The 15,624-nt window shown below is 44.0% G+C and overlaps 1 protein-coding gene across 1 annotated transcript in view; it reads left to right on the top strand.

The window, feature by feature from the left end:
* The window catches only part of SLC6A13 (solute carrier family 6 member 13), a 55,952-nt gene that overhangs the window by 25,366 nt on the left and 14,962 nt on the right, over positions 1-15,624 (top strand). Inside the window, 3 exon segments of the mRNA XM_066258645.1 lie at positions 4,097-4,231; positions 11,498-11,638; positions 15,164-15,248. Of these exon segments, the coding sequence (XP_066114742.1) occupies positions 4,097-4,231; positions 11,498-11,638; positions 15,164-15,248 (361 nt within the window).

The following is a 15,624-nucleotide window of genomic DNA, read 5'->3' on the forward strand; positions in this document are numbered from 1 at the left end:
CGGGAGTCTGTCTGACTGTCTCTCCCCGTTTCCAACTTCAGAAAAATGAAAAAATAAAATAAAATAAATAAAGTGAAAACAGACTCATAGACACAGAGAACAGACTGATAGCTGTCAGAGGGAAAGGGGACTGGGGGACTGGGTGAAAAAGGTGAAGCGATTAAGTGAAAGGACCTCATAGACACAAACAACAGTATGTTGATTACAAGAGAGAAAGGGGGAGATAGAAGACTATAAGGGTGATAAATGGTGATGGAACAAGGTTTGACTTGGTGGCGAACACACAATGCAATATGCAGATGATTTATTGTAGAATTGTATACCTGAAACATATATAATTTTATTAACCAATGTCACCCCAATAAAATTAAATAACTAAATAAATAACAAGTATATAGGCTGCTTCAAGTTGTCTCATAGCTCACTGATGCCTGCTTTCTTTTTTAAAATTCTCTTTCCTCTGTTTTATTTTAGATATTTTCTCCTTTGTGGTTCAAGTTCACTAATCTTTTCATCTGCTGTGTCTAATCTGCCATTAATCCAATTCATTGTATTTTTTTATCTCACAAATTTTGGGTTTTGTTTCTAGAAGTTTGATTTGGAGCTTTCCAATATATTTTATTCTCTGTTTAACTTTTTGAACATATGGGAATACAATTATAATAACTATCTTAATGTCCTCATTTGCTTATTCTAACATCTGTGTAAATTATGGGTTGGCTTCAATTGATTGATTTATCTACTAATTATGAATAATATTTTCTTCTTCTTTATTTTCCTGGTAGTTTTTAATTAGATGTCAGATCTGGTGATTTTTGCCTTATTGGTGCTGGCATTTTTGTATTTCTGTCTATATTTTTGAGCATTTTTCTGGGACCAGTGAAATTATTTGATCCTTTGGGTTTTGCTTTCAAAATTTGTTAGGCAGAAGCAAAGTGTGCTCAATCTAGGACTCATTATGCCCCACTACCAAGCAAATGCCTTCTCTTTCCAGTGCCCTCAAGTCCTGAGAGACTATCCAGTCAGGCTTGTGGAAACAGTCACTTTTCCAAGCCCTGTGTGAGCACCATAATCTCATTCCCCCCCCTCACCTAAGTTAGCTTCCTTACACATTAGTGCTGACCAGAACTCAGTTGAAACATTGTAGAAGGGGACCTTCTGCAGATATTGGATCTCCCTCACTGAGCAGGTCTATCCGCTCTTGTACTCTATGACCTTCCCTGTCTACTTTGCTAACAGATAAAGGTCCATGGTGGATAAAATGCTAGCGCCTGTAGCATCATTTGACTTGTCTCATCCAAAGATTGTGAAAACAAAAGCAGAAAGGATTACTAAAGGAAACTATGATTTTAGCCACTTGAAAGTTTTTATCTAACACCAACAGCAATTATTTCCTTGAAAATAATTATAGTCTATGGGCTGTGTTAATGCTCCTGGACATCCATTATTCAATGTACTCCTTGTTATTGCCACGAGTTATGTGTTATTTAGGCAATAATTGATATTCAATGAGAAGCAAATCTTGGTAAGAATAGATTAAAACTTCAAAGTGGAAAAAAAAGGGGGAGGGACTGGTTAGGTTCTAGGTAACTTGGTGACTCTTGATCTCTGCTATGTCTCCAGACACCTGGCCAGATGTGGACAAGGCCCACTGGAGGTGAGGACGATGGAGACGCAGTGACCCGACTCCGGGGACCAGGTTCAGTGACGCAGATCTGCTTTATTCAGGAAGCTAGCTAGCTTATATACACAGGTTCAGCCTATAGGGTGTTACAGCGTGTTCTTCATAGCCAATGGCTGAAAAGATCAGGGAGCTGCCTGGTTGGTGCTGAATCACTTCTTTATAGTGGGCGAGCTCCCTCCTGGGTGTGCCTAGGAGGGTTCAGGTGCTGGAATGTTCTCACAGCACTGCATCAGCCACAGCTGCTAGGAATACATGCTGTGCTCCACCCACATTTCCCCCTTCTCTCTCTCTCTCTTTTTTTTTTTTTTGTATTTTTCAGGGAGAGACAGTCAGACAGACTCCTGCATGCGCCCCACCGGGATCCACCTGGCACGCCCACCAGGGGCGACACTCTGCCCACCAGGGGGTGATGCTCTGCCCCTCCGGGGCGTTGCTCTGCAGTGACCAGAGCCACTCTAGCGCCTGGGGCAGAGGCCAAGGAGCCATCCCCAGCACCTGGGCCATCTTTGCTCCAATGGAGCCTTGGCTGCGGGAGGGGAAGAGAGAGACAGAGAGGAAGAAGGGGGTGGGGGGTGGAGAAGCAAATGGGTGCTTCTCCTATGTGCCCTGGCCGGGAATCGAACCCGGGTCCCCCGCACGCCAGGCTGATGCTCTATTGCTGAGTCAACCGGACAGGGCCTCCCCCTTCTCTTTTAATTAGGGCCAATTGGACTTGATGAATAACAGCTTGCTGTTGTTGTCTCTAAGGGCAGAATAATGCCAGGGTGGGAAATGCAGCCCAGACATGGGGGTCCGCCCTCATCTGGGTGTTAGCAGTTACTATAGCACACATAAGCAAGAACAGAGCACCAGGGCCTGGGACCCATCAGGGGCCATTCTCTGGACCCGCCCCACCAAAGCCTCCACATCCCCCCAGGTGATGGGGTGTGCACACCAGCCATGAGGTCTTCTTCTGGAGCGCTGAGGACCTCCTCCCCTCAGGTGTAGTCAGTGTGGAGGAGGCCAGGGCTGTGGCTTTGGATGGGTGAAGACTGAACCACTTAGTGGGTACCCAAGAAACCCTGTCAAGCAGGTTGGGGGGTTCCTGGGATCCAAATTGGCTGAAAAACACAAGCATAACCTCTCCCTTGTGTTAGAAGAGGATGTGATCCCTGCCACTGTGCCATGCCTGGGTCCTTCCAGCATTATTTCAGAGAGAGGGGAGGGAGAGAGTGAGAGTGAGAGATATAGAAAAATAGACAAGACAGACAGACAAACGAGATGGTGAAAGAAAAAAGACACATGGGGGTGTATAGGTTGGCCCATGGGTATACAGCGGGAACACATGTTGGAGTTAAAGCTGGGGTAGAAAATGGCATCTGAGAGGCTGGGGTGGGGCATTGAGCCCCAGCAGGGAATGTGGAAGTAGCGACTTCCGCTTCTTTGGGTGGCAGAGCTGATGGTGCGGTTTCTAATATATCTAGTTTTATTTCTGCATGCTCGGCTGCAAGTCCATCAAATTCGGTGGCTAAACTACTTTCCTCCTCAGTGGAGGGGGGCAAATAGGAAGGTAGGGGCTCCCTAAAGAGAGAGGCAGCCTGTAATATCTTTAGCACTGGCAGAGGGTCCCCAGCAGGAGCACCAGTCAGGCAGGCATGTATTGCTAACAGAACAGGAATGAGGCTGAGAGGGGAAGGTTTGTCCTTCATGTACTTTGGCCAAACGGATGCACCAGAAAGCTTGGGCCCAAGTATCGGGGTCCCAAAGAGGCACATCCTGGAGCCAAGGATTGAAACCTGAGAGGATTTCCCAGTAGGTACAAAGATCCTTTTCACTAACTTTAACTTGCCTACTCTGCAATAGGGCATAGAGGGCTTGAGCTTGCGGGGCTCGGGAGTGAGGGAGAAGGTTCCCCATTGCAGAGGGTCACTCACCCATCCTTTGAGTGCCAGCTGGGATCCTGTTTGAGGTGCCAGTAGTGGACAAGGCCCACCAGGGGTGAAGACGATGGAGATGCAGAGACCCAACTCTGGGACCAGGTTCAGTGATGCAGATCCACTTTATTCAGGAAGTAAGCTAGCTTATATACATAGGTTCAGCCTATAGGGTGTTACAGCATGTTCTTCATAGCCAATGGCTGAAAAGATCAGACCTGCCTGGTTAGCGCTGAGTCACTTCCTTATAGCAGGCAAGCTCCCTCCTGGGTGTGCCTAGGAGGGTTTCAGGTGCTGGAGTGTTCTCACAGCATCATCAGCCACAGCTGCTAGGAATGTGCTCTGCGCTCCACCTACTAACAGAGGTCCCCTGAAGAGTTTCATGACTCTCTCATCTCCAGGATTCTGGTGGGCAGTATGAAGTAGAGATGGGAAAAGATGGATTTGGAGCAGGAGGAGGCTAGTGCCAGGTAACAGACAGCCTGTTTTTGACCCACAGGTGCTTTTTTCATCCCCTACCTCATCTTCCTTTTCACCTGTGGCATCCCTATCTTCCTTCTGGAGACAGCACTGGGCCAGTACACTAGCCAGGGAGGTGTCACAGCCTGGAAGAAGATCTGCCCCATCTTTGATGGTGAGTAAACTATGTGCCTTATCCTGGGGTTTCTGCCCTTAGGATTATAAATGTTATTTGAAATGACTGGGTGGTTTAGCAACCATGCTAAATGAGATAAGACTTGTGTCTTTATGTTAAAATCCTCTGTTTACAAGCTCCATACTGAGCTGGTCTCTCAGACTATCAGAGAATGGAGAAGATGGTTATGAGAGTGGAGCAAAGGCTTTGGGTTAAATAAATAGACAGCAAAATTATTTCAGTTATATATTTTAAAAATGATTTTGTATTTTCAAAATATATATAATCGATTATAAAACATTTTAAAAGAATTTTAAATAAGAGGAAAACATTCATAATTCTACCATCTTGATATAACAGCTATTTAAAATTGAGGGTGTTAGCCTGATCAGGCAGTGGCTCAGTGGATAGAGCATCAGACTGGGATGCGGAGGACCCAGATTCAAAACCCCGAGGTCATCAGCTTGAGCCCAGGCTCATCTGGTTTGAGCAAGGCTCACCAGCTTTAGCCCAACGTCGCTGGTTTGAGTAAGGGGTCACTCGGTCTGCTGTAGCCCCACAGTCAAGGCACATATGAGAAAGCAATCAATGAACAACTAAGGTGCCATAATGAAGAATTGATGCTTCTCATTTCTCTTCTTTCCTGTCTGTCTGTCCCTATCTGTCCCTCTCTCTGTCTCTCTTTGTCTCTGTCACACACACACACAAAAATTAGTGTGTTTTATTTCAATATTTCTATGTAGGATTTTCTTAAGTTTCTATTTTGAAATAATTTTATATTCATAGAAAGTTGCAAAAATAGTACAGAAAGGTCATGTGTACCTTTCACAGTTTTCCTCAATAATAATACAATATCTTACATAACTGTAGAACAATATCACAACCTGGAAACTGACATGGCTACTATCCAGACCTTATTCAGATTTCACCAGTTTTCCTTGCACTCACTTGTATAATTATGTTTAATTTCATCACTTTGTATATGTAGATTTGTGTCACCACCACGATAATCAAGATACAGAATTGTTCCGTTGCCACAAAAATCTCTGTGATGCTTCCTCTACAGTCACATTACCCCTCCCCTCCCCATCTTTAACCTCTAGCAACCACTAATTTGTTCTCTCTATAAATAATTTTGTAATTCTGAGAATGTTCTATAGCTGGAAATATACAAAATATAACCTTTCAAGGTTGGCTTTTTCACTCAGCATGACGCCCTTGAGATTCATCCAACTTGTTCTTGTGTCAATAGCTCATTCCTTTTTATTGCTGAGTAGTATTTCATGGTATGGATATATCACAGGTTACTTAACTGTTTACCCACTGAAGAATATTTAGATCATTTCCAGCTTTGGGGTTTATTTCATTCTTTCTGTCTATATAGAGTTTACGTCTCTATTAATATGGAATTTACACAGTTTACATCTGCTTTACAGTTAGGGTTATTTTCCATTTCCTACATGACAATCATTTAGTAATTATATAAATTTCCATCAAGTAGATATTTGATAATTTACATAATAATTCTTTGTGCCTTTTAAAATTTTCAATTACTTATTGTCATGTGTATTTGTTGAGACAGATTTTTACTACATTTATGAAATTATTTCTTTAGCATAAATTTGCAGGATTAGGATCACTGGATCAAATGTATGATCAAGTTGATGCCTTTTAATCTGGTTTATTAAATTGTTTGTGGAACTTGACCAGGCATCATACCCTTCTACCATTCATAACTGAGTTATGTGTGGTTCTCAAACTTGTCTGCACATTGGGAACACCTGGGTTCTCTTAGGATTCATTTCTTTAACTCTGCCAGTAAGTCTCCTTTCAGGGCTTGCAGCAAATGACTAATCATAAAGGAATGTCTGATGTCACAAGCCAAAAAGTCCTGGCAAACTTCCATAAAAGATCCTCCTTGATCCAGCAGCTAATGGGCTAATGCCTCACGACCCTTCTCACTCCCCCTCCCCAAAGGGAAAAGGGAAACGAGGGTAAAAAGAAAGTCAATTGTCACTAAAGGTTAAAGATTTTTAAATCAAGAGTTCTGACTAGAAAGGAATTGTATGATTTTGATAATAGAAGGTATAAGGTATGGAAACACTTTTGAAAGAAAAAGGAAAAAGCAAGTTGTTATGAAGGCCAGTTATTTCTGGGTAAGAAAATGTATGAAAGTTGAAGGTTTATGTAAGTTGTAGAAGGTTTGTGCAGGTTGTATGAGGTTTGTACCGAGAAAAAAAAATTTTTTTGAACAGTCAGAAAACTGGTTTTCAAAGAATGTTTAATCTGTCACCCTAACTAACAATCCTCTACTCTCCCCACTTATTGGGATGACTCTTTCCTCCACCCTGACCATCTGGAGCTCAGAAACAGAGAAACAAAACCAAACCCTTGTCTTTCTATTCTCTATTCACCTCTCAGCCTGCCTCATCCAATCAGGGGCTTTCAATTTGTGTGGGACCAACACCTATATGTGTCTCCCTACTAATTAGACAGAAACCTGTACCCTAATCTATCTCACCCCAAATATCAACCTAATCCCATTCCATGAGCCTTTCAATTCTTAGTACACTCCCCATCAATCTAAGGTCCAAATGAGCTGTACAGGTGTTAGAATTAATCAGAGTTCAAAAAGACCAGTGCAAGCGTCCCCAAACTACGGCCCTGCGGGCAGCATGTGGCCCCCTGAGGCCATTTATCCGGCCCCTGTTGCACTTCCAGAAAGGGCACCTCTTTCATTGGTGGTCAGTGAGATGAACACTGTATGTGGCAGCCCTCCAACGGTCTGAGGGACAGTGAACTGGTCCCCTGTGTAAAAAGTGTGGGGACCCCTGGACCAGAGTAACAGGCTTTATTAAAAGAAAACCTGCTGGCTGGCCCTCAAGGGGAGTCACGCCAGGCACAGCCTGGGACCTGGGTTTTTAGGATTTTGGGGAGGGGGAGTGAGAAAGGTCGTGGGCATTCAGCTGATTGGCTGCTGAACAAAGGAGGGTCTTTTATGGAAGTTTGCCAGGATTTTTTGGCTTGTCAGACATTTCTTTGCGGTTGGTCATCTATGAGCCCTGAAACAGACTTACTGGCAGGGTTAAAGAGATGAAACCTAAGATTTCCTTCTATTTTATATATATATATATATATATATATATATATATATATATATATATATGAAAGAGAGTGGTTCCTAGAGAGGCTCAAGGGAAAAGGGACGGAGGTCATTGTCTTCTGTAACTTCTTCCTGCTGAGTAGGGGCAGTGAGGGGTGACTGCCTCTCTAAGGGTCACTCTCAGGGGGGTTAAGTCGGTAATGGGAGTATGGGTGTAGAAGCATTTGGTTAAAAGTAACTTGGGTGACTTCATGGATGCGACTTTGTAAAAAATTTAGGAAGAAGGGGGCTAACATAAGTAAGAGGCATACAATTAATAAAGGACCGAGGATGAGGATGAGCCAGGCAACCAAGGGGAGTCTTCTACCAAGCGGGCCGACAGTGGGTCTGCTTTTATGGAGTTTTTCCTGTAGGCGGTGCAGAGAGCTGATGTTTTCTTCTACTAGGACGGACTCATTGATATAATAACAGCATTGCTCCTGTAGGAAGAGACAAGTTCCTCCCTTCTCAACAGTAAGAAGATCAAGAGCCCTGCGATTTTGTAAAGCCACTTGAGCTAAGGATATAAGTTGTCTTTGTAAGGAGGCTAGGGAGGTTTGCTGAGTCGTCCAAGGCCTGTTCTAGGTCTACTTGGAGTTGGTCAGTGGCCCACAAGCTACGAGTTAGTCCTGCTCCCCCAATGCCTCCTGCTGCCAGAGAAGTTCTAGGGTTAGGCCTATTAGGATAGGGAGGATGATAGCTCGCTTATGTCTGTTACTGGTTAGCCTATTTAGTTCTTCCTCCCCATAGAACATTAGCTGTAGTACAATAATTATGGGTATACAAGGTAGAGGTGATGAGGAGTTTATAGTTTTAAAGACAGTCCCATTATACCAGAAGTGGATACCTGTTGGGCTGGTGAGTGGAGTGGTCACCTGTGTTGTCGGATTGCACTTTGGATTAGGTTGTCAAATGTAACAGATTGATAAGTTTTGAGGCAGGTCTCCCCTTAAGAGGGGTCTCCCGGTAAGAAAAAAGAAGTCTTCTTTGGGAGTAGTGGTTAAGGGCTGTGTTATTGGAACTGCCGTCAAAGGGGGGCGATTCAGGAAGGCACACAGGAAGCAATTAGAAATGTTTCCTGTATATGTTAGATTAAGGACTTTGGCACCTTGCTGAATTAGCCCTAACCAGGAGAAGGAATTCGTTGTTAGTAGGGTGGAGAATTGAGCTTCCAGGGCCTTTTCCTGGCCTAGGATTGTGTTGGTTAGGTCTTTAAGGTCCTCCAAAAGGGCCCGTGTTCTTGTAAGTTTTCGGAATATAGTGAATGTACCCGATGGTTGGAGGCTTTGTAATCCTTTGTAGAATTTACCCGTTATTCCTTTTTCCCAACTTTGGTCCCACGGATCTAGAATAGTTAGGAGCCAGGCTTTATTGTGTTCCCAGGAACGATATCTACAAAAGTATGGTGCATGCCCCATTGGGCCAACAGGTAATTCCTCTTCCTGTTGCTTTAAAAATTTCTATAAAAGTAGGTCTAGGGGCAGGGGGACTGGCCACTTCCCTGTCTTATGCCCACTCTCTTTCTCTCTCTCTCTGAAGCCCAACAAATTCGTAAACATGGAATCAGTGGTTTCACACAAACTGGGTGTCTTGACTATTGCCTTTCATTGGTCCAGTCACTCTCCTATTTATTTTTCTAACTTTTAGACCCTGCCTCTTACGTTTGTTCACTAGTTTCTTACAGAACCGCATGCAGACCTTCGCCAATCAGAAAACTGGAAAAATCTACCTAGCCCTACACACCAACCCTGAAACCTGCCCTCGCAAAACAGAAAAATCTGGAATCCTATAAATACACCTCTACCCAACAAGAAGCCCATCATGGCATCTCTTTACACCTCAGTGAGAGTAATCCTTAGAGAGGCCATAACCCCTTACCGCCCCTATTCAGCAGGAAGAAGTTACAGAAGATAATGACCTCCGTCCCTTTTCCCTTGAGGCCTCTCTAGGAACCACTCTCTTTTTTTTATACAGTGTGTCTGTAAAGTCATGGTGCACTTTTGACCGGTCACAGAAAAGCAACAGAAGACTATAGAAATGTGATATCTGCACCAAATAAAAGGAAAACTCTCCCAGTTTCATTCCTATTCAGTGCAGTTTGATGTGGGCTCACGCACAGATATTTTAGGGCTCCTTAGGTAGCTATCCCGTATAGCCTCTACAGACTCGTCCCTGACTGATGGCCTACCAGAACGGGGTTTCTCCACCAAACTGCTGGTTTCCTTCAACTGCTTATCCCACTGAGTAATGTTATTCCTATGTGGTGGTGCTTCGTTGTAAACGCATCGATATTCACGTTGCACTTTGGTCACGGATTGAATTTAGCGAGCCACAGAACACACTGAACTTTCCTCTGTACCGTCCACATCTCGACTGGCATGGCCGTGGGCTGCTCCGCTGTATATATGGTGTTACATCATCATCTGCACATGTGCACATGCTGCCACATCATCCTACAGAAACTGGGAGGGTTTTCCTTTTATTTGGTGCAGATTTCACATTTCTATCGTCTTTTGTTGCTTTCCTGTGACCGGTCAAAAGTGCACCATGACTTGACGGACACACTGTATATCAAATACTCGGGAATCTTAGGATTCATTTCTTTAACTCTGCCAGTAAGACTCCTTTCAGGGCTTGCAGCAAATGACTAATCGTAAAGGAATGTCTGATGTCACAAGCCGAAAAGTCCTGGCAAACTTCCATAAAAGATTCTCCTTGATCCAGCAGCTAATGGGCTAATGCGTCCACAACCCTTCTCACTCCCCCTCCCCAAAGCCCTTAAAACCCAAGTCCCAGGCTGTGCCTGGCGCAACTCTCCCTTGCTAGTCAGCCCGGCAGGGTTCCTTTCTTCCTTTCAATAAAGCCTGTTACTCTGGTCTTTTTAGACTCCCATGGATTCCAACAGGTTCCACCTTCAAAATATCCTGAGGTCTTGTACCATACCCCCAGATTGGGATTTAATTTGTCCAGGCTTTGGAATTTTAAAAATATCCCCAGGTAATTCTAATATGCAGACACATTTGGAAATAATTGAGTTATATCACTTGTAAAAAATTTCACTCGGGCTGTAGATGCATACTAATATGTCATTATTGTTTGATTTGTACACCTGCAGTTATTAGGGAGGATCTATTTATATTTTCTCTTATGTGAATTGTCTGTTCCTGCTCTTAACATGTGGTTTTATATTTCAGAAATATATCAGAGTAATTTCAGGGAACATTAATTATTGGAATCTTAGTCTACACATTTAAAAAACACCTTTGAGTTAGTGAACTTTCAGAACCTGATAAAGATTACAGTGCATAGGAAGCCAGGATAGGGCAGCAGAAGGGTGACTAATCGTAAAGGAATGTCTGATGTCACAAGCTGAAAAGTCCTGGCAAACTTCCATAAAAGATCCTTCTTGATCCAGCAGCTAATGGGCTAATGGAAGCACTGTAAGGCTGGTGGCAAAGGCCACCGTGGTGCAAGTTCTCATTGGATTCAGGCAGATGGTAAAAGAACTGTGGAGCCAAAACATGGTGGGCCATTTCGTTGATTAAAGTCTCCCTCATAATGGTGAATGAGCAAAAAGGCAGGGAAGACCACTCCCTCCTCACTCAAGGTTCCCAAAGCCCTGACCCATTCTCTGGACTCTCCCGAACTCACAGGCCCTCACAAGCAAAACAGCACTCCCCAGCCAAACAAGGCTGGCCCAAATTCGGGTTTTCCAAGCCTCAATTCTCTCCCCCCCACCCCCCTTCTCCACTCTTCTGCCCAGCAAAACAGGCTGGGGAAAAACCCTTCTCCAGCAAACAACAGCAAACAGCAGCCCCTCCCAAGCAGGAAGGAAGCCCCAATTTGCAACCTGCTGCCCTGAGGACAGGTACTGCAGCCTTCTGTAGATTACAGTACACACACAGGCTGCTGCCCTAATATAATTAAAAACATTTGTTTACCTAACAAGCACCCAGCACACTTCTGCCTGCTGGGGATGGGGAGAAGAGAGCCAGGAGCCAGGCTCTAGCACTTCTTGTTCTAGGACACTGGCAGGAGCACAAACCCTCTCCTACACTGGGGTGGGTATTGTGTGAGAAATCTGTCCATTGCTCCTGGCTCAATTTCACCCTTTCCCCTTCCAGGCATCGGCTATGCCTCCCAGCTGATCCTCATCCTCCTCAACGCCTACTACATCATTGTCCTGGCCTGGGCCCTCTTCTATCTCTTCAGCAGCTTCACTATTGACCTTTCCTGGGGAAGCTGCCGCCATGAGTGGAATACAGGTAAGGTCACCTCTGGGCCCATTGCCTCCTGTTGCTTGCTACATGGACCAGGAGTGGGACTATCCCTACATCTTAGGCAACCCAGTTCCCAGCCATAATTTGGGACTCAGTAGAAATTTGCCAAGTAACTCATAGAGATCTTATACCAAAGATAAGAGTGAGATTTCACCAGCACCACAGGCAAAATGTCAAAAAAAATGTTTAAAAAGGTATTCAATTTAATGTATTGTGAATTCATGTATTATGCAAATAAAACTGACTATTTATATAATTTAGCTATTTATTTATTCCAGTTTGAAATATTGTATTGTAGGGCCAGGGGCCGCTGCCATGGTAGCCATTCATGAGCAGGTTCTCATTGAATTCGAGTAGATGGTAGAGAAACAGCGAACCGGAGGATAGTGGGCCATTCTGTTTATTTGTTTCTCACCCACCAAGCCAGGCAAGCCACAAGAAAGCCAAGGAAAAAGCAGGAATCTGCTCCCCTGAAGGGCAAGGGATCAGGGAGGAAAAAGAAATCCTACCACACCTGGTGGGGGCAGAAACTCTCTTCCCCTCTGTTCTTTCCTTTCAAAACTTTCTGGTGGGAAACCTCTCCTCCAGCAAACATTAGCAAAAACAATGGCCCTTCCCAAGCAGGAAGCTAATTTACAATTTCACAGACCACATACACCTGGCGCTGCCCAGCCCCCAATGCAAACTGTAAGTGAGCAAACATAAAAATCATATTTTACAAACTTATTTGACCAACATGTATATATTCTTTGTAATTCTTTTTGTTTCTCATGCCTTCCCTTATACTATTTTAGTTCTTTCCAATTCACAATTCATCTGGATTTAACCAGGGAATAAGTTGTTTGGTATGTCATCAATATTAATTTTCTCTTGTGCCTGAAAAACTACCAGCATCACCTACAGCAATAGAACTACTGAGTCCAATGAATTGAAAGTAACAAAAAATAAAAAAATGCCTTGGGTAGTGCTATCCAAAATAACTTTGTGTGATGATGTATGTATCTGGAATGGTAACCAGCATGTGGTTATCGAGCACTTGAAATGGGGCTAGTGTATGTGAAGAACTAAATTTTCAAAATTTTTATATAGTTTTAATTAATTTAAACATAAAGAGCCACCAGCGGTTAGTGGCACCCTGTGGCCAGAGCAGATGAAGAACGTACTGGACACATCCTGTTGGAGTCTCAGCACCACATGCTGCACTCACAGCCAGACACCTCGCAGGGCCTCTCAGCAAGACCTTCCTGTGCCATGATTAATTTCTCTTGTTCATAAGTTACTCAGTTCTGAGCTGGAGTTTGAATCTTTTGCTGGCCAGGGAGGCACACTTCTGCAATTGTTGGCATCATATTTGAGGCCTCTCTTGCCCTCAAACTTTATGCTCCCTTTCCAGGCATCCCCTGGACAACTTCTGCTGCCACCTCCATTCTGCCATTTTTCGAGTGAAAAGTCAGATGGAGGTACTTCCCCCACTATCCCTGGTGCATTAGGTTTCTCTCACATGTCTGGTGGCACCTGCACTGGCCCCTGGCCCTGCTGTGCCTCCTACATGCTTTTTGTCTGTTTGTTGGTCTGGTTTTCCCACAGATCAGCAAGAACATGAAGGCAGAAAAGATGTCTTTATCTCTTTGGCCTTTGGGCCTAGCACAGTGCAGGCTACATTACAGATACTAAAAAATATTTGTTGAATGAACCAAGTTTTAAACATGTTATATTCTCCTAATTTCTTTATATAATACATTTACCTTCCCTCCCTCTCGCCCTCTTTCCCTCCTTCCCTTGTTCCCTCCCTCCCTTCATTCCTTCATTCCTTTCATCTATGTGCACTAAAATCATCTTTGACAACCAGCTAATCGGGTGATAGTTTTATCCAGACCTCAGTGGAGTTCTTCTTGGAAAATTTGTGAATTTGTGAGGCCTAGGCCTATTGCTTTAGGCCTGCCCTTAGGTTGATGGGGGGAGGGGTGTCTCTGAGTCAATTCTGAGGCAATACCCAAGTCTTCTGCTTCTTGACAGTTTGGACAGTTCTAGTGTATCTGGTTTTACTCTGAACCTAGTATCTTGAATAGTATAGGACATCCCGTCCTGTCAAGATGAAACACTTTTCCCGTTGTGCTGAAGCTTCAAGGAAAGTGATGTCTAGTGAAAAGTGTTCGACTGACATTATCATTCAGCAGACACTGTTTAGCTCCCATGGTGCCGGCTCTGTTCTAAGAACAGGGCATGTGGTAATAGTGTACAAAAACAAAGGTCCCCGCCTGCATGGAGTTGTCATTCCAGTGACAGAAGACACCATGAACAAGATAAATGAATACGAGGTATCCTGTTAGAAGTGCTGTGGAGAAAAATAAAACAAGGAGGATGTTTTGGGAGTTTTCATGTGGGGTGTAATTTTAAACAGGCCATTGGTTGAGGCGTTACTGGGAAGATGACATGAGCGATGCTCTGGAGGATGCCGAATGAGCCACTGAGACAGCAGGAGACAGACACTAGGTAGAAGGAAAACTCAGTCAGAAGCCCTGGGGCACCAGAAGAGATGGGGTAGATTGAATAGGGCCTTGGAGGCGACTGTAGGGGTTTTGGCTCTTTTCTCTGAGTGTGATCAGAAACTCATTGGAGAGTTTTGAACTGGGGTGTGATATAAAATGTGCCTTAAATTTTAACAATATCACTCTGCCTGCTGTATGGAGATTGACTAGAGAGACCGGAGTAGAGTCAGGAAGCCAGCTGAGGAGATAGGGGACGATGGTGACCTACACCAGTGGTGAAACTGAGAAAGTCAGATTCTAGATATTTAAAAAATAGACCCCAGTCACTTACAAGCTAAGACAAGCCATTTCTAAGCAGACTCAATTTCTTCATGTGTACAATGGAAAAAAACACCATCTGTCTTAGTATTTGAAGATTATTGTACTAACAAAATATAAAGACAACAACAATAACATGAATGCTCTTTGTGAAACTCCAAAGTCATGTACAGAAAATTAAGGGCTACTAGTTATTCAGTACTTTATAGACATGTTTCATTTAATGCCGTATCAGTCCTACAAATGGCTAGTTTTAGATCCATTTTAGAGATGAGGAATGTGAGACCGAGAGCCACACTGTGAGTCAATGGAGGATCCGACCAGAGCCTCTTTGCTCCTCTCTGTGCTCTTTATCAACTTGACTAACTTCGCTAGAAAGCTGCTTATTGTTCTTCAAAGATTGTGACTTTATACACAACAGTTACCTGGAAATATTTATACTTTGAAGCAGATGGCACGTAGAGCATCTTTCTTGATACCATCTGATCCTACTTTAATAAGAGTATGTATTCAAAAAACATTTAGAAACCTACAAGTAAAAGCATGGAGGAGAGGGTGATGGGGCTCTGTTGAGGTTATGCTTTGTATGGACAGCTTCAGCCCAGTTCCTTCCAGATAACTTATTTCCATTCTCCTAGAATTTTACCCCAAAAAACTGGCTAATTATTTTTCTTTTGCTTCCTTCCCTGGGACCCATGAATAGAACATTGTGTGGAATTCCAGAGGACCAATGGCTCCCTGAATGTGACCTCTGAGAATGCCACCTCTCCTATCATTGAGTTCTGGGAGTAAGTGAAGCCGTTTTTTTATCCCATTGTGGGCTGTGTGCTTGAAAGGAGGGTGCGGGGGGGGGGGGTGTCACACAGTGGGGACTCTGGCCTTGTCACCTAAGTGGCTTTTTTCTGTTGTGCCTATATTAGTGGTTATTTCAGAATTGGTTTCAGCCTGACCAGGCGGTGGCACAGTGGGATGTGGAGGACCCAGGTTCGAGACCCCGAGGTCGCCAGCTTGAGCGCGGGCTCATCTGGTTTGAGCAAAGCTCACCAGCTTGGACCCAAGGTCGCTGGCTCGAGCAAAGGGTTACTTAGTCTGCTGAAGGCCCGCGGTCAAGGCACATGTGAGAAAGCAATCAATGAACAACTAAGATGTCGCAATGAAAAACTA

Source organism: Saccopteryx bilineata, chromosome 2, assembly GCF_036850765.1.
Source record: "Saccopteryx bilineata isolate mSacBil1 chromosome 2, mSacBil1_pri_phased_curated, whole genome shotgun sequence".
Classification (NCBI taxonomy): Eukaryota; Metazoa; Chordata; class Mammalia; order Chiroptera; family Emballonuridae; genus Saccopteryx; species Saccopteryx bilineata.